Source organism: Polypterus senegalus, chromosome 18 (assembly GCF_016835505.1).
Source record: "Polypterus senegalus isolate Bchr_013 chromosome 18, ASM1683550v1, whole genome shotgun sequence".
NCBI classification, from domain to species: domain Eukaryota; kingdom Metazoa; phylum Chordata; class Cladistia; order Polypteriformes; family Polypteridae; genus Polypterus; species Polypterus senegalus.
The window spans coordinates 53,606,067-53,626,416 of NC_053171.1; the positions used below are offsets into that span (position 1 = coordinate 53,606,067).

Genomic DNA, 20,350 nt, shown 5'->3' on the forward strand with positions numbered 1-20,350 from the left:
AGCAGCGCTACCACTGCGCCACCGTGCCACCCACTGATAATCATAAAAATGATTAATGACATTTATGGAGTTCTTTTCTTGCTGGTCAAAGAGCTCTACATAGACGGAGCGGAGCCACTTCAACTGCCATTAATGTGTAGCACCCACCTGGATGATGCAGTGGCAGCCATTATTGCGCCACTACACTTCTCCACTCCTCAGGCATCCTCTCACTTTCCAAGATTCCATTAAACAATCTGGTTAAAAACTCCACTGCCATCTCTCCTAGACACCTCCATGCTTCCACAGGTATGTCATCTGGACCAACGGCCTTTCCATTTTTTATCCTCTTCATAGCTGTCCTTACTTCCTCTTTGCTAATCTGTTACACTTCCTGATTCACTATCTCCACATCATCCAACCTCTTCTCTCTCTCGTTCTCTTCATTCATCATTCTCTCAAAGTACTCATTCCATCTGCTCAACACACTCTCCTCGCTTGTGAGTACGTTTCCATCTTTATTCTTTATCACCCTAACAATACAATACAATACAATACAGTTTATTTTTGTATAGCCCAAAATCACACAAGAAGTGCCGCAATGGGCTTTAACAGGCCCTGCCTTTTGACAGCCCCCCAGCCTTGACTCTCTGAGAAGACAAGGAAAAACTCCCAATAAAAACCTTGTAGGGAAAAATGGAAGAAACCTCGGGAAAGGCAGTTCAAAGAGAGACCCCTTTCCAGGTAGGTTGGGCGTGCAGTGGGTGTCAAAAGTAGGGGGTCAATACAATACAATATACACAACAGAACAATTCCTTAAGACAGCATAATAATAAAAATTTTAGAATTACGGTTTAACAGTAACCGTAACCTGTAACCTGCTGCACTTCTTTCCGAGCTCGGTCCCTCTGTCTAGCCAATCGTTACAGGTGTTTTTCTCCTTCCTTAGTGTCCAGCCCACTTCTTCTTTGCCATCCTCTTCCTCTGTATACTCCCCTGTATTTCCTCATTCCACCACCAGGTGTCCTTTTCCTCCTTCGACTTTCCAGATGTCACGCCAAGCACCTTTTTTGCTGTCACCCTTACTATATGTGCTACAGTTGCCCAGCTATCTGGTAACTCTTCACTGCCACCCAGTGCCTGTCTCACCTCCTCCCTAAACTCAACTTTGCAGTCTTCCTTTTTCAACTTCCACCATTTGATACTTGGCTCTGCCCTCACTCTCTTCATCTTCTTGATCTCCAACGTCATCCTACAGACCACCATCCTATGCTGCTTAACTACACTTTCCCCTGCCACCACTTTGCAGTCTTTAATCTCCTTCAGATTGACTCTTCTGCATAGGATGTAATCTACCTGTGTGCATCTTCCTCCACTCTTGTATGTAACCCTATGTTCCTCCCTCTTCTTAAAATACGTATTCACCACAGCCATGTCCATCCTTTTGGCAAAATCCACTATCCTCTGACCTTCTTCATTCCTCTCCTTGACACCATACCTACCCATCACCTCCTCGTTTCCTCTGTTCCCTTCACCAACATGCCCATTGAAATCTGCTCCAATCACCACTTTCTATCCCTTGGGTACACTGCTCATCACTTCATCCAACTCACTCCAAAAATCTTTTTTCTCATCCATCACACACCCAACTTGTGGGGCATATGCACTAACAACATTCATCGTCACACCTTCAGGTTCCAGCTTTATAATCATCACTCTGACACTCTTCTCACCTCCAAAACACTCTTGACATACTGTTCCTTCAGAATAACCCCTAACCCTTTTCTCCTCCCATCCACACCATGATAGAACAATTTGAATTCACCTCCGATCCACCTGGCCTTACTCCCCTTCCATTTAGTCTCTTGCACGCACAATATATCAACCTTCCTTTCTCTCCATCATATCTGCTAACTCTCTCCCCTTACCAGTCATACTGCCAACATTCAAAATTCCTACCTTCAGTTCCACTCTCTTTACTTTCCTCCTCTCCTCCTGCCTCTGGACACATCTCTCCCCTCTTCTTTTCCTTCTTTGGCCAACGGTAGCCCAGTTTCCGCCAGCACCCAGTTGGCTGACAGTACTGGTGGCAGTCATTGTTAACCTGGGGCTCGACCGATCTGGTATGGAAATTTGTATTGTTTTCCGTATATTGATTTGGCAAAATTTTATACCAGATGCCCTTCCTGATGTAACCCTTCCTATTTATCCGGGCTTGGGACTGGGACAAAGAAACACACTGGTTCGTGCATCCTCTGTGGCTGGGTTTAAATAAACAAATCACAAAATCAAGTATTGTCATTAAGTTGAGACGGTCTTCCTCTGGATACAAGATGGCCACAGAGCTGGTTTTCACTCGGGAGAGGAAGAGGCGGGTTCAGATGGTTGGGAAGGTGAAGTGATGTCATTAGGGACAAAACCACCAATCATGGCTTCTTGCAGAGAGAGGAAGAGAATTTTGGATTAGTCAATAGCGCCGCCTCCTGTTTAGGGGTGTAATTACATTTATCTGAGCCTAGCAGTTGTCTCCCATCGCACACGTGTCTGACACGTTTTTAAATGTCAGTAGTGGCGATGACTGTTTTTTTGGGTTTTTTTTCAGAAGGAATATTTATATTAGAAAAAGGATGAATATGCTTGTGTTATACTTAAATTTTATTTTATAAATATTTGCATATATGTAAATTGTGGTATAAAAAACAGTGAATGAAATCTTATAATAAATGTGCTGTATATTGTAAAAAATTAAAAGAATCACTAAATCTTGGATTTTTCAACATATCCAGCATTTAGCAATTTCATATTACCAGTTTTTAGGTGGTTCCCTGCAATGTGGGGGATCCTACTGTGCTGTGTGTAAACAGAATATAGGATATGCAGTTGGCAGGACAGTGTGCATATTTCATGGTACTGTTAAATGAAATTAATAGTCACAGTTATAATTTCAAAGGCAGTAAACGTCAATTGTTAATTTTGCTGTAATCCTGCACACCTGTAACCTTAATAAATGTGGCAACTAACGCCTGGTGTCATATGAAGTGATCTTCTGTGAGGCAGACATAAGATGGGATTGTCCACTGTCACCACCAGGGGGCACCACTGAGTCCCAAAGCACAATCACAGTAATGTCTGGCACAATTCTGACATACAGTGTTAATTTACCCAAGACACCTTTTAACTGTCACCCTTGAAAAGACCAGTGAACAAACCACAATACAAACTGATTCTTCTTCCTTCTGTCCTCCAATTGAGTGTTGCCTTCCGACTCCGACTCATACATGTGTGCAGTAGCAGGCTTTCTATTAAAACTGCTTCCAGCATCCTGTCTCAGTCCTCTGGAGCGTTTCCAGACAGTCCTCCCCTGACAGCACCCTCAGACGGTTCCCAAAGACCCCAATAGAGCTGTATCTCTGGACTCCAATTCCCATGCCTCCCTGTGAGTGTCCTAAAGTGATCCAGCCCAGAGGAACACTGCCATCTGTTGGTTGGGGGATGAACTGCTCACCCAGGTGATGGGTAGGTATGGTGTCAAGGAGAGGAATGAAGAAGGTCAGAGGATAGTGGATTTTGCCAAAAGGATGGACATGGCTGTGGTGAATACGTATTTTAAGAAGAGGGAGGAACATAGGGTTACATACAAGAGTGGAGGAAGATGCACTGCTATTATGGCCTTCCGGCTGGTGTTTATCCTTGTCAGGATACCTGTTCTTCCTTCGTGGCACTTACACCACATAACGAAAATAAAAAAACAAACTTATTGTATTTATCATCTACAGTGCAGTCGTCTGTTGTAATTATTGCCCCTCTATGCCCAGACTTACTGGTTGTTACAGCTGAGCCAAACTAGCGGAAAGAAGAAAGTGTTCAGGAACTGGAAATGTAGACAGGCTGGAATACAAAATGAGAGTCAATACTGGTAGAGCGGGCAGCGAGATCAAAAGACAAAGCCGAAAACATTAAGAAAACTCGTAGTTAAAAAGGGTGAACAAGCTAAGCGAAACCAGAGAATCAGATTAAAGAAGCGCAAAACGCAAGAAGCGCAAGTATAGTTTCTTTATGCATCCAACCATGGATAATGAGCTGAGTTTCATTCTGTTCCTTTTACCAGTAGTCACCTCACCAGTAAATAAAAGAGAGGCCAGTCCAGTGGCAGCCATATCTGCCCAAGCAATTACCTAACCTGTCCCTTACTTTCTCCACACCTTTCTCTTTCCACTACTCTGGTACAAGTGAATTTCTGTCTCTTCCGTCCATCCAAACCTGAACAGGTTTTATGATGCACTTCCTAGCAAAATGGAACCTTGTAGTGCTGTTCTTAAGACTTACCAGTGTGGTTTGCATCTTGCGGTGAATCCTCTGAATTTATACTTGTGCCGTCTTCTTGTTCTGATCATCTTGGCCAAGCCTACCCCGACATCCTGCAGTCTGTTTTTGATCTGGCTACTTAATGAGTGAAAGTATTCTTCTGTCATCCACTTAAGTCATCTATCTTGTTCATCCAGGTCGTTTGATATTCTTGAGCTCACTAATCTGTTCTTAAAGAATCAAACAGCTGACTTTGTCAAACCTGAGGTTTTTCATATGTCTCATATGGTTCTTTTCTGATCTTTTTGGTCTCAAAATGGCATTGACACTTCTGTGGTCCTCATGTTAAGCAATACTAGCAACAGATTGCAAGTGACAGTGTCACACTTGGAATCACCCATAGGCCTTTTATGAGGTTAATTACGGTAGGCATGACAATGCTGTAACAAACAAGTGGCTCTGAGGCTAAGGATCTGCACTGGCAATTGGAAGGTTGCCGGTTCAAATCCCGTAAATGCCAATAGGGACTTTGCTCTTTTGGGCCCTTGAGCAAGGCCCTTAACCTGCAATTGCTGAGCGCCTTGAGTACTGAGAAAAGTGCTATATAAATGCAAAGAATTATTATTAAGCTGCCAACTGGCCACTTAAGGGGACTCCATATAAGAATTTATGCAGTTCCTACACCCTTTTTATGTAAATATTTCTAGATTTAAGACTGAAGGTCTACACTAAAAGCTCCTACCTTTAGTTTCCTTTCAATTCCAGAATGCTTAGAGAGTTACACTAATGACAATTGCATCACTCTCCAAATACTTCTGGCCTTCACTGTAGTTTCCCCTCTTTTGGTGCACAGGAAGGCTTTGACTAAAACCCTAAGGAGCACATCCTTCGTTAGACATGTTGAAGGTAAGGATTTGTGGTTCATGTTGATCTGAGAATTTGCTACACAAGATGTGATTCTTATACTCTGCTTGTAAACTGCAGAGAAAGAGAAGCTTCCATCAACCTTCTGCTTTCAAGTTTGATTAAGAGTTTCAGGCGCTTACCGGAGTTCGTCACATAACCTTGATATCACCCCATACAGCACACACCCCTGAGATTTGAGGGTGACTGAGCTCTGGGAAGGGTGGCGTACCATTGACAGACTGCAATCGCATTGTTGAGGATTATTAATGATTTTAACAGATAGAGCACTTGGGAGTTTCCCCTGCAGTTGTTTTAGGGTTTTGGAGGTTGAGGAATCCAGTGGCCATGCTGTGTTTCTTGTTTCAACACATTTTTAAAGATGTTTCAGATTAAATGTGTTCTCCCTTGGCACTGTGTTATTTATTTTGTACTGTACATGCCACCATTTTGGGACCTTTCTGTCCAGGATGTCTATTCCGTTGTTAGATGAAGTTGACCAGAAGAGTGTGGTGTGTGACATCAACAGTCCAAGGTATGAAGGTCAGCACTTTATACTTCCTGTTTACCTGACTTTGTGAATACAACAAAGAAAAGAGTTTGCACTCTCACTAGCGTTTCAATCTGATTTTTGGCAACAGATTCTTTTGTAAGTTGACTATAGCTGTCAACTTACATCTTGGCTCTGGTTACATTAACTTATTTTGGTTTTCAGTTCTTCCTCTGCGTTCTTTGAATTGTGAGTTTGGTTTCACGTACTTGGATTATTGTCATCACCCTAAAGTTGTCAGGGTGAAATCAGTTTCAGTCAGTCTCATCTCCCCTAACACAAACATTGACAGTTGCTGAATTGTGAACGGTGCTTAGGTGGCTGGTGTCTTTCTTGTCCTTACACTTGATCACAATCATTTTGCCCTTTTGCTGTACAGCTACTGTTGCACTATTGTGAAGCTTCATGCAACTGAAGTTACCTGGTTGTATAGTGCCATGTGCATAAGTTTCACTGTCCATGTCAATGTCTGATGACCAGTTCACCTCGTCAGCACTATTGCTCGATTCAAGCAATGGTTCAGTTTCAGTTTTTTCTAAAACTGCCTTTACGGCTTTGTGTTTTTGGTTGTAGGCTCCACTCCAATTATGAATATCGACGAGTTACCATAAAGTGTTAGAAAGCATAGAAATATTCATGATTTTTGGTAGAATGATGTTATTTCATCCTCTAAATGCCTTCATTATGCTGGCCTGTGAATTATTGGGGCTTAACCCAGTAAAGCAGAGCATAACACATCACCTCAAGTCTGACTTAGGCTTAACCATATTTATTTAGAATTACAAGGCCGAGTGATGCTTGGGGTTAATGCCAAGGAGATTAATATAGCTTGAGACTAGAAGAAGTCGATCAGTCTTTTGATCATCCACGTTCAGATTCTGTCATTCTTTTGGAATCTAAATAATTTTACAGTTCGTATTTCTCAATTTTGGATCCCTATTTTGTGATGAATTGAATAGCTGGCTAAGTTATTATATGTGGCTGTTTGCCACTTGACTCAGGGGTCATATTATGCTATCACTCCATGCCTATATAAGATGGCGGCACAGGTTTCTGGATACCAAAACCACCCTCTGCCATGCTTTAAAGAGTTAAGTATTTCCTGTTTTTTGACATTGATTTCTGGTTGGTGTTTTGATTTTGTTACTTTCGCTTTTGGATTTTGCCGCCCTTGCATGATTGATTGATTGATTGATTGATTGACTGGATTTTTTTATTTATCACTCAGTCCTGGTTTTCTATTCTCACTCCAGGCAGAACAGCAGAGGATTTCTTACTTGTCCAATTATTTTGCTTTATAGTTCATTCCATTGTTATATTGTATGTTTCCGTTAAGACATGCTTAGTCATTTATGTCAAGTCTGTTCTAGTCATCTCATGAGTATATGCTGTTAGCCAGAGAGCTATGCCTTAATGTTTCATTTTCATTTATTGAAGAGCAGGCGTTCTCTTGAAGAAGCGAATGGCCTTTTCACCTTGCCGAGCAGGACTGCCTTAAGACTCACATGTAAGAGCTGCTCCTTGAGGCGACTGGCCCTCAGGAACACTTTGTGTTTTTTTTTGTTTTTCTTTAATCTTTTCTGTGTGGCTAATTGGTGCCAGATAGCAAATGCACCCACTCAACTTTTAAAACAATAAGCCCCTTACATTCTGGCTGACTGCACTGGAATTTCTACAGCTAGAGCTCTCTCTGAAAAACTTTTCAACAGCAGGGATTAGCTGCGACATATTGATTAATCGGAAGTAAATTGAAAGCAGGAGTTTGAAGATGAGAGTGAGATGTTAGCTGCTTTTGCCGCTATGTCTTTTGCTGGGCCTACTAATATGCTGCTTAGTGTAGGTTTGATTTTTGTATTGTATATAGTGCCTTTTGAGGTGAGATTGCGCTATTGTTTGCTGGATGTTATAGGTGAAGCCCAGAGACTACAGCCTTGTTGCAAAAAGCGTAAGAGGCTTTAAAAAAATACAGAAGAAAATTGGTTGAGCATTGCCAAGTATTGCAGACATCTCCTCACACAACGCATTATAATAATTCAACACACGAGGTCTGTGAACTGGCAGCTAGCACCCTGTATGTGTGTATGCCCTGAGAAGCCCAGGCACCTTGTTGGCTACCGCCTATACTTTTGAGAAAAACCCCAGAGATGCTTTAAATAGGACCATATGGAGGACTGGATAGTGTCATCCTTGAAGAATTTGGAAACACTGTCTCTCTTCTTTATTTATTATTACCTATTAGGGAGGCTCTGTTGGTCAATGATGCAATGGCACTCTTCACAACATCTTGAATGAAAAAAATGATTTTAAACCATCCTAAACCACCATATTCTGCCATTATTTGATTAAAGCTAAAATCTTTTAGAAGAGACTGGCATGTGGGTTTCATCCTCCTTTTGTCGCCTTTAGGATGAGCCATTAGTCCTCATGTTGTAGAACTTTGGTTAGGTTTAGTTCTGAAGCATCTGAATGTCCAGTGCTGTGAAGGAGCAGTGCCTTAGCACTTGTCATTCTTTCCTTCTACACGACAGACTGCTTTGATCTTAAATTGGTCAGGCTTCAAGAGGGGCCATTCCTCTGGGACAGCTGTTCTCAGTTATCAGCACATTATGGCTGGCTAGGTCTAGCAGCATGTTATCTGTCCTCGTTATTCTTGATCTCTTCTTGACATTCTGTGCAGTCTACCGCCAGATCTTCCTTACAACCCTGTCTGACCTCTTGTTGATTCTTACCCCTTGGTAAGATCCTACTGTGGGTCATGGTGAGGAGAAATGTCAAAGGTGCACCAGTAAATCACAGGGGTGCCTCTTGGATTGGTGCTGAGCCCTTTCCTCTTCTCTCTATGCATCACCTCACTAGGCCTTATCAGCCAGTCCCATGATTTCTCATATCAATGGCGTGCCATTGAGTTGCAGGTGAGCCTGTTGTTTCCAGCGGACCACAAGGTATCTGCTATCTCTGCCTGTCTCATTGATATTTTAAGTTGATGAAGGAGAACCATCTCCACCCCAACCTGGCCAAGACTGACCACCTTGTTATGCCTGCACACCCATTTGTTTAGCACCCCATCACTGTTCAGCTTGTGTCATTATCACTAACACCTTCCAAGTCAGTGTGCAACCATAGGGTAGTGATCGATGACCAGCTGTCCTTCAAGGACCTTGATGCTACAGTCTCTCAGTCTTTCAAATTCACTCTATGGTAGTGCTGAATCAGTACTAAAATGTTTACTTTGGTATCTATACCACATTTCAGACCTTAGTATTCGTACAAAAACAGTTCAGAAGCAAATAACAGACAGTTCCAAGAAAAATCCTGCTCTTCTCCAACTTCTCCTCTGTGTAACTTCACATTGTTTCACTCTTGATGGTCATGAAGTCCCAATAATATCAAAGCAATGGTTTGGGGTTTTTTCCCCATGCGAAGTCCTGGGGATTGACAGGAAAGCTGATATTTACTTCCAGTACTGAAATCCTATCATGCTGATGCTGTACTGTTTTAAAATTTGGGGTTCTTGCTCTTTTCTGGTACTGCTGTACTGCTCAACCCTACACTATACAACAAGATCAGGCTGTATCTAATGGAAGAAATTAAGGTCAGTGTTGTGTCCTTTCTGGTTGTTCAACTTTATGGGTACAAGAAAGAAGTCTCACCATTTTCATTAGGATTTCAGTCTGATTTGTAGCAACAAATTACTTTGCTAATTGACTACGACTTTCATCTTGCATTTTGGGTCCAGTTACATGAAATTATTTTAGTTTTGTACTCCTTCTTTATGCTCTTTAACTTATAATTTTGGATTCACATCCTACACTTGATTACTTGTGTATTGTTTTCTGGTATCGACCTTTGACTTATACTAAAACCACGACCCGTCTTCTGATTCAATTCTTATGTAAATACTTCTATCAGACAGTAGAGTCAGTACAGCACTGTTAATGCCAGAATGTTCATTCAGAAATCAATATCCACAGATTAGTATTCAATCGATAGTAAAGTTTGGACTTCGTTATCGATAGCAGCTTTCAGACCTCAGTACTAAAACAGTTCAGATAACTCCAAAAGCCCCCATGTTCTTCTAGCCTCCCTGGTGTGGATCTCCATCGCACCGCACTGCCCACTTTTCTCTCTTAATAGCCATAACGTCCCAATCGTGTCAAAGCAATAATTGTCCTCTGTGTCATCCCAATCGTGTAGAAACAATATTGCTTGTGATTGCAAGTATTGAGGGGGATTTTCTTCTGTGAAGTTCCAATTGCATCTCAACTTTTCGTTTCATGTCGTGAAGTCTTCCACAACTGTAATATCCATTGTCAAAGGAAGTGGGGGTTTATTGAGAGGAAAGCTTTCATTTAAGTCTGGTACTGAAAATCCTAAAATTCTAGTACTGCACATTTTTAAAATTTGGGTTTTTTTCCTCCCTGTACTGGTAATACAGTGCAACCCTACCACAGATAGTTATGAGGCTTCACAAGACACTTGCAGTTTTCCTGCTCATGTATGAAACTGATTCAACAGAAGCAAGTTTAGTTCTTTCATATCTACAGACATCCAGATTAGAAACTTATTGAGGTCACCAGTAGTCCACAACTGATTGACATCAAGACAGCCTCAAACGCCATTACTTATGCAAGTTTTTGTGTTTTGTTTCTCTTTAGCGGATGACTGCCAGCTTCTGACACAAATTCCCAAGGTGCGATGCCTGAGGAACAGCAAGAGGGAAGGTAAGTTCTAAGCATTAGAGTAGTAGCTCAGTGTCTTGGGTGCTTAGTACATTCAAATTTACACTTTATTCCTCAATGAGTCCAAAGTAACATGCCCAGTGATGGGTGCGTTATCCTCCAGGCAGACAAACAGTTTCTCACAAACCAGTAAGTGGCTCAGAATAATGTTGGAGGAAATACTGGAGATCGTCTCAAGGATAGACTTTGGAAGCCCTGGATCTGGCATACCTTGGTAGATGTGACATGTTGGTAAGAATTTCATGTGGTGATATTATTACTGCCACTGCTGTCACTAATGGTACTACTAAATAAATTAACGCTATACACAGTACTATGTTATGACGATGTGGGTTCAGCTTAATGTTCCCATCTCACTTTTGGGAGTTCTTGAACCCGACACCGTCGGTAATGTAACTGTATGAGCTGGACAGTGAGGACACCAACGAAGCAAGGGAATGGTGCAAGAGTGCTCTTATTAAAACAAAAACAGTGTTCAAATAAATAGTGCAGTGTTTCAATATGTCAAATAAATAAATTACTTATTAAAATAGTGAAGAATATCCATCCATCCTCTTCCGCTTATCCGAGGTCGGGTCGCGGGGGCAGCAGCTTAACCAGAGAGGCCCAGACTTCCCTTTCCCCGGCCACTTCTTCCAGCTCTTCCAGGAGAATCCCAAGGCATTCCCAGGCCAGCCGGGAGACATAGTCCCTCCAGCGTGTCCTGGGTCTTCCCCGGGGCTTCCTCCCAGTTGGACGTGCCCGGAACACCTCACCAGGGAGGCGTCCAGGAGGCATCCTGATCAGATGCCCGAGCCACCTCATGTGACTCCTCTCGATGCGGAGGAGCAGCGGCTCTACTCTGAGCCCCTCCCGGATGACTGAGCTTCTCACCCTATCTTTAAGGGAAAGCCCAGACACCCTGCGGAGGAAACTCATTTCAGCCGCTTGTATTCGCGATCTCGTTCTTTCGGTCACTACCCATAGCTCATGACCATAGGTGAGGGTAGGAGTGTAGATCGACTGGTAAATTGAGAGCTTTGCCTTACAGCTCAGCTCCTTTTTCACCACGACAGACCGATGCAGAGCCCTCATCACTGCGGACGCTGCACCGATCCGCCTGTCGATCTCACGCTCCATTCTTCCCTCACTCGTGAACAAGACCCCGAGATACTTGAACTCCTCCACTTGGGGCAGGATCTCTCCCCCAACCCTGAGAGGGCACTCCACCCTTTTCCGGCTGAGGACCATGCTCTCGGATTTGGAGGTGCTGATTCTCATCCCAGCCGCTTCACACTCAGCTGCGAACCGATCCAGAGAGAGCTGAAGATCACGGCCTGATGAAGCAAACAGGACAACATCATCTGCAAAAAGCAGTGACCCAATCCTGAGTCCACCAAACCGGACCCCTTCAACACCCTGCCTGCAGCTGACCTTCTCATTTTAGTCTGTAGCCTTGTGGTCCGTGGCTCCGTAGGGCTCTCCAGACTGACTCGGGTTCTCCAGCGACTTGGGCACTCACGTTGGGGCTTTCACCTCCCAATCCTCCTGACTCCTGCTACCTTATGCGGGGAGCTAACCACCTTCTGGTCACTCCTACTCCTCTAAAGGTACTCAGCAGGAGCGACCACTTTGCGCTGTCCCCCTGGTGTCGGCCAAACACCCAGCTAGGGCTCACAGCTGCCTTCTCTGATCAGTGAGACTGCCCTCTCACTCTCTCTCACACAGCACCAACTCCTTCGCTTCCAGCATCTTCTTCTTTCACCCCCTCTAACCGGTGTTCTTTCGATCATCCTTCTCCCCCTCCGCACTCACACTTCTCCTATTTATTATAGGGATGTGGCACAGGTGTGGCGATTAGCAGCTCTCGGCATCAATTACAGATACGGATGATTCCCCACCTGTGCACTTAACGAAGGCAATGCCCCATAGCGTCCGAGAACCACTCCAGCCACACTGCCACGCTCCCTCTATATATATCTGACCCGCTATACCACATATGTACGTTTTTATGTGATATTTTTATTGTGCTGGAATTGTGGCTAAACATGGAACCTAATGAAATTTAATTAGATTTCTTCGTTGGATTTATCATTTTGTGTGTCTGTATCGATATCTTCTTAGCGTTTGGCATCTGTATTAACCTCGTTGTGCTTCTCTCACATGTTCTTGAGAGGTGAATTCCTGTTTAAAGTAACACAAGTTTATTGTTTCAAAGCCTTTTGAATTGGCACAGAAATCATGACTGCATTCTGTCCATTTCCAGGTCTAATTCGGTCTCGTGTTCGAGGAGCTGAGGCTGCCACAGCCACCATCTTGACCTTCCTGGACAGCCACTGTGAAGTGAACACCGAGTGGCTGCAGCCTCTGCTCCAGAGAGTCAAAGAGGTAGGTGTCAGTTGCTTATTGGGTTAACGCCAATGCCACATTACATAACTTCTAGCCAGAGGGGATGTCAGACTTGATGACTGCATTTGCTGATGTTGTCAACTTAGGATATCAGATTACATGACTAGGAATTGCACAGCATGACAAATTAGAAATCTGTGTGGCGACTTTTTGGCACAGTGTCACATTTTCAGAGTTCTCTCAAGCCCAGCCCCTGTTTTCTGGCAGCCAATAATGTGCTCTGTGACGGCGCCAGGGCTCTATAAATGCTTTCCATGTACAGTGAGCTCAGCTGCAGTCGCTGTCTTCAGACTTTTTTTAATGTTCTGTCTTGATACATAAAACACAAGACATCAGACTGTTTGTGAGGTAGAAAACACCCGCGTTCCTTATTCCTCATTGCTGCATTATTTGTAGTGTATGTCCTACCAGGTGAGCGCTCATTGGTTGTCAGCTCTCACACGCACACAAGCCCAACTCTGGGTTAAGACAGAGTCAAATGTGCTTGATATTTTTCAAGGTGAATCACAAACTGAGTCATTGGTTGTGTAAGACGGTACGATGGGTGGCCACCGGAATTCACCGCAACTCCTCCACGCTGTGCTAAGATTACGCAAATGAAATCTGCAATTGAAAATCAGGCAGTGTGACGGGGGCTTCAGTTTACTGTTATGTTCTGTCCAAAGGTGTTAGAAGATGATAATAATGTGCATAATTAACTGTAAGCGCAACTAGTATAACGTGATGTGTACAGTATGATGTATAATTGGATAAGTAGTGATATAAACTGCCATGATTGTTATATACATTTTTACAAAAATACTAAGTTTCAATTGTGTCCTTCCTTCCCAAGCTAGCTGTTTATAAGTGAACAGAGATTTAAATCAGATAAGATAGAACATTATTTGTCCCAAGGGAAGGAATGTGGCTTTTTAGGGAAGCTCAATAAATAAATACATACTGTACATACATAACATTATAACAAACAAGCACACACGCTAGATTTACTAAAAAGAAATCTTCTAACTTAAAAAAAAGCAGTCCCAGTGAGGCGCTATACAGTCATATTGCCTTTTGGTTTATTGGAGCCCCCACAGCATTTCCTGACCCACTTCTCAATAATTCATTGGCTGAAAGTCCTCAGTGGTAGTGTGTCACAGAAGAGAGAATGTACAGCATTGTCCTTAATGGCACTCAGTTTCATCTTCATTTCCACATCATGACTACTTCCAGCAGGTCCAGAGAGCATCCCATAACTGAGCCTGCCTTTTGAATTAGTTGGCTAATTTGGTGGGCTTCTCTTGAAGTGACATTACCAGCCCAGCACACCACACTGGACATCACAGAGATGTAGAAGATGTGAAGGATGTCACTCCCACCTTAAAGGAATGCAGTCTTCTAAGGAAGAAGACCCTGCTGTGCCCTTTCTTCTGTAGTTCCTCTATCTTCTGAGACCAGTCCCACCTGTCATTGATGTGGACCCCCAAGTATTTGTAGGAGTGCACCACCTCGACATCCACTCCCTGAATGGTGACCAGGCATAGAGGCTCTCTGGTGAGATGAAAGTCAATAAACAGTTCCTTGGTATTTCTGATGTTAAGATCCAGATAGTTCTAAAAGTTCTCCACCTGACTCCAGAATCATCAGAAAATCTTGTGACCTGCAATTATATTTACAACCCAGGGTAAACAGAAAAGGAGACAGGAAATCAGTGCAGAAGCGTGGTCGGTTAGTTAGTTACCTGCTTTTGTGATCCCTGATCCTTCTTTGAATGTCTGCTTCCTTTTCAGGACCACACTCGTGTGGTGAGTCCAATCATTGATGTCATCAGCCTGGACAACTTCGCCTACCTTGCGGCTTCAGCGGATCTCCGGGGAGGTGGGTGCTGTAGAGAGCCATCATTGATTTTGTGCTTCAAGCTGATATGGGGGCTTTTTCATTTTCTCAGCTGTCATTGTACGTGGGTGAATTTGATTTCACATCTTTTTGTAGAGCATTGTAAATGAGAGCATTACCAAAAAGCATGTGTGTTGTTAACGTTTTATTTCGTATTGACACTCTGTTTCAAATGACCTGTAATTAACAATAGCTGATGGCCATACCAACACAAAGAAATTATTCTTAGATCTTGCTGTGTAGTGAAGTGAAGTTTGATTCTAAAGGAGAGGAATCTCTATGTCCAATTTAGTGCCTCGTCATCATCATCATCATCATCATCATCTTATGCTCTGCCACAAGCAGGTCCCATTGTCTGGTGACTTTAGTCTTTACTCCTCTAGACTTCTCCAGAAGTGCCACCTCTCACTGCCTGTCTGAACTGAATCCTCTTTTACCCTTCAGTTGGCTGTGTGTCCTCACCTTCATGTCTATGGCTTGCTCTCCGGATGATTCTCCTCATGAGGTGTGTCTTGTCCATATCTCATGCTTCTTGATATCACCTGCTTTGCACCCAAAATTTCTGAGCTGGAACCACATAATGCCTAAAGAAGGGTAAAACCAATTGATAAAAGCAGGGCAACCAGTCAAATTTTTGTCATACTGACAAAAGAATTGAAATTATTTGTGGGAAAAGGGCATTTAAGGAAAATGACTGATCTATAGGGCACCTCTTCTTTAGGGGATTGTGGGCCATGCTCTCATTTCTTCCACTCATGGTTGGTTGGAAAAAAGGTTGAAAATTTTCCCCCAAAGCCACAAAGGATGAGAAACTGCAAAATGCAAAATTTCCATTCCCAATGCGTTAAACAAAAATAAATAAAAACAAACTTGCAGTATTACTGGTACAGGCAATGGATAAATAACACTGAGAACCGCATGGCTAATTATGCATGCAAATTAGCCATGTGCTCAGCAACTAAACTAAGCCCCCTCTGGTAAGGTCATTAGAAAACAGAAGACATGCAGTGGATTCAAAAAACCAGTTTTATTACACTTTGCAGGGTGTTATTCTTGATGGATGAAGAAAGTGCAAAGCATCTGCACAGATACATGGGAAGCAAACAAAAAAATTCCTTCTATACCCAGGAGTCATGACTTCAAACGGTCGAACAAGCCAGTCCACCCCTCTGCTCATGCATAGCTAATGGGTGCCGAGGCCTGCCACTTTCTCAGATCTAGATTTTATTTACTTATTGCCAGTTTGTGGCTGTTGATTTAATTTTGTTTATTGTATTTGTTTGCCTGTGTCTATTGCTGTTTGGGGCAGAGTGGCTCAGTGGTTAGCACTGCTACCTCACAGCTCAGATCACATTTTTGGTCTTTGTATTCAGTCCAGCATATTTGATTGACTTTTCCATAGCCGTCAGTGGCACTTAAAAGCTAATTCAGTTCCTCCTTCCCCCAGTGAAGTTAGCGATCATTTCCATGAGAAGTGAATTCAGTATCATTTACTCATCACTAGTCCATTAGGAAACAACTATAAACATTATATATATTATGCTATTAACAATAATAACACACACTTAAATACAGTGCAGGTTATCCTCCTGAAGCTAAGGGTGTTCAGGCCCCGCCAGTACTTGCATGGAAGACCAACCAGGAAAAGCTTGGGTTGCTGCTGGAAGGGGTGTTGGTGAGGCCAGCAGAGAGACCTTACCCTGTAGTGTGTGAATGTGTGTGGATCCCAATGCCCCAGTGCAGTGATGGTGACACTATGCGGTAAAAATGGCACTGTCCTTCAGATGAGACGTAAAACTGATATCCTGACTCTCTGTGGTCCCTGGGAATCCTTTACAAAGAGTAGAATGTATCTCAATGTCCTGGCTAAATTGCCCACCACGGCCTAGTCATTCTGGTCCTCCCAATCATTCCATGTCTCTAATTGGTTGTCTCTCTCTCACCACTTCACCACCTATCTGCTAATGTGTGGTGAACGAACGGTTGCAAAATGGCTCCCATCAAATCATCCAGGTGGGTGCCGACATTTGTGGTGGCAGTAGTGGTTTCCCACTCACTAAGAAAAGTGTCATATAAGTGTAAATAATTATTATTAAGTCATCATTATAAACTGTAAGCCTTTTGAAATAATGTAATGACCCTGAGGGGGTTGCAAGAAGGAGGCATGCAATTTGCACTTAAGGCAAAGCTTGTGATAGCTGGAAAAGAAATGTTTTTTGTGGTTAAAACTACCAACTCCTCCCTTGGTGACTCTTTAATGCCACTCCAATCTCCTGTGACACCTCACACGCCCATATGCCTTATCCACTGCCTGCACATTCACTCCTCTGGCTCTGCCTAACACAGCTCACCTGGTATCAGTGGTAATACCATCTGCCCCATTGTGTCCTCCTAAATGCAATAATGGTGACTACACACCCAGGCTGATTGACGTAAGCAGCAGAGAGGCTCTTCCTAAGTCTGCCTGGAATGTTTTTATGTCCAACTTCACTAAGAAGTCCTGCGGCCACCTGAAAAATGTGACCCTTTCATGTCTGGAATGTGGATTTTAGGCTCTGGTACTGTCATTTATGTCATGTGACAAAGGCCTGTAGTGTGTGTGATTATTAATAGGTACTTATAAGCGATACCTAAACTGTCCAGTTGTGTGTTATTAGTGCATATACAGTATGTTTCATGGAATGTCTGCGTATTGCTTTTTAATGACGTTTTCAAAATAGTAATTACAGTAGGTTTTATAAATAATGCAACTGCAAAATGACTGATTTTTTAAGTGAGACTTATACTCAATATTATTTATTATCATAAAAAACACAAATATGGTTTTATCTATAGATTATCTAATGTTTGCTAAAATTATTAAGTGCCTGCTTTTATACAGAACAGTAGCACATTACAGATGCTAACAGAATAATATATTTATTATTTATTTATTGTAGGATTTTTGGGAGATGGCAACATTGGGCAGAAAGTAGGAATCAGTCCAGGATGAGTCCCCTATCAGCACCCATTCAGGCCTGAATGCAGGGCCGTAACTGAAATATGATAACTCCCACCATTTAAAATAATTTAACACTCAGATGGTATTAAATAACACTACAGTAGTCCATTGTCATTGTGAAACTGATTGAAGCTGTCATCCATGGCAACCTATGGGATCAGGAGACCGTGTAGTTGGTTATATATATTTTATTAATTATTGATGCCAAGGCAGATTAAGTTTCCTGAATGAGAAACTAATGGAGTACTGACATTTTTGTTCATTAATCTTCCGACGACTCTTTTAGAAGTGAGATACTGACACTCTTGAGCGTCTGGGAGATCTCTCATTGACACTCCAGCCAGGAACAACGAAGTGATCTGTTCAGTTCACAAACAAAGGTCATAAATCGGCAAAGGTGGACACAAATCAACCTTTACTTCCTCCTTTTTGGTTCAGACGTAGTGATTTGACACTTTTCAACAAATAACCTGAACCCACTTGCTGCAGTCGAGCAAATCATACAGTTTATGTACTGTACAACAACAACATTTATTTCTATAGCATGCTTTCATACAAATTCTAAATTATTTATTTTAGTTTATTTCTAATACCCCCATTATACCCATTTTTGTCAATTTCCCAATTTCTCCTTATTTAGTTTGAGAAAATTGCTACTCATCCATTCAGAAACACAAACAAGACATTGGGGTCAGTGAAACAAGAAAGTCGGGGTCATCAGGCGCTATTGATAAATACAGTGTGTCGTCAGCATAGCTGTGGTAGCTCACGTTATGCCCCAAGATAATCTGACCTAACGGAGGCATGTAAATCGAAAAGAGCAGTGGACCCAGGATAGAGCCTTATGGAACACCATATAAAATATCATGGGTCTTTTTGAAGTATAATTACCACAACTTACAAAAAATTTTCTACCTGCCAGGTAAGACTCAAACCAATTTAAGACCCTGCCAGAGATGACCACCCACTGACTAATGCAATTTCTAAGAATACTGTGATCAATGGTATAAGGTATAATGCTATGGTATATAATGGTATAAGGATAATAGAATATGGATAAATGCAGGTTTACACAGACACAGGCTGATAACAAATGACACAAAACAGAAAGCTACGTTGGCTTGATTTGAGCTTATTCTGGCCTACGAGAAAAGGCACATTACTTCAGTTAATTCTGTTTCTTGAATTTGTATTGAAAGAGTTGCCTCAGGAAGCTTCATTCACTCAGGACTGGCTTTTCAATGTTCCTGTCACACGTCTGCTTTATTACCTGTTAGATGATCAGCTCTTATGGGGTATCAAGTCTCAGTGCCTGCGCTTTGACATCTTTACAGCTTGCCTGTACTCGCTCTACTGTCCTCTGTGAAGGACACACTTTGGAAACTGTGCCACCGCTGCCCCTGTTTTGAATTAATGGGAAGTTGAATTTTGCAGTGCTTTTAAAGGGAACTTGTCCAGTGATATTTCAGTTCTGATATTAATTGTAGTTTTAGTTTTTATTTTATTTAATAAAATTAATTTGTATTTTTATTTTGTTGTATTTTTTAGTGGAGTCAACAATTTTTATTTATTTCTGTGTTTAAAATTTTAGTTTTTTAATTTAGTTCTGGCTTTTTTTTTACATAATATTAGTACAATTTTAGTTTTTTTTTCTGTTGCAAGAGCACAAATGCTGGCCTGCACATATTTCAATGGCAGTTATGATTCAGTCAACAAAATACACTCACAGTTCATAATGCTGTTAAACACTGCTTGACTATCAATGATCAAACAGATTAAGTGGCCTAATGAGTACAGTCAGCAAGATCAAATGTTTCAACCCAAGAAACCAGTCTGTGCAAACACATTACTGTTAAGCTTTAAACAAGCACGCAATTCGAGAGATTTTTTTCATGTTGCAACGCCGTCCATTGCGCAGATGGCCACACTGAGAATATTCGTTTGACGAACATAATGCAGGTGTCTTCAGCCACTGGCGCCAGCAGATTGTATGGTGACGATTTCTGCTGCCAGTACTGAAGCAGTGACGTGCGGTGAGGTTCATGGCTGGTGAAATCAGATTTACAAATATATGAACCCAAAAGAGTAGCTTATTAACTATTCAATTGGCAGCCAGCCTGCACATTGACTACTTGTTATGTTTCACATCTCATCAGCAGTCTTTACACACATATAGGTAAGGTACATGTTTGGCCAAGAAAGAACGTTACATTGAGAGCGGAGACAGCGCATTTGCTCTGCACCCTCCATGTGTTCGAAATTTGTCGCTGTAATTTTACAATTCAAACTCATTGCATACAAGTGACAGTATAGAGTGGTGTACAAAAAATGGATTTCAATTTTGATCTTAATTGAAATATTTAGTTGTTTTTAAAAGCTTTTAATTCTGTTGCCTTAATCAATTTTAATGCAGACTGTTCAACAAAAGGAGGAGGAGGAGGAGGTTAGGAGCATGCACTGATACAGCACATTACCGCACCCACCACACAACAAACTGACTCAGGATCCAGATTAGGACCTGAGTGCAGCCATGCAATGGATGGAAAACAAGAAAAACAAAAGAATATCTTATTTAAGGTCAAAATTTAGTTTTTAAATATTGGATATTTT

General features: G+C 42.1%; 1 protein-coding gene across 1 annotated transcript in view; it reads left to right on the forward strand.

Annotated features, from left to right (window-relative positions):
* Nucleotides 1-20,350, forward strand: part of galnt16 (UDP-N-acetyl-alpha-D-galactosamine:polypeptide N-acetylgalactosaminyltransferase 16) — a 155,034-nt gene that overhangs the window by 71,733 nt on the left and 62,951 nt on the right. Inside the window, exons 5-7 of the mRNA XM_039741490.1 lie at nucleotides 10,393-10,458; nucleotides 12,722-12,843; nucleotides 14,634-14,721. Of these exons, the coding sequence (XP_039597424.1) occupies nucleotides 10,393-10,458; nucleotides 12,722-12,843; nucleotides 14,634-14,721 (276 nt within the window). The remainder of the gene's footprint in view (nucleotides 1-10,392; nucleotides 10,459-12,721; nucleotides 12,844-14,633; nucleotides 14,722-20,350) is intronic.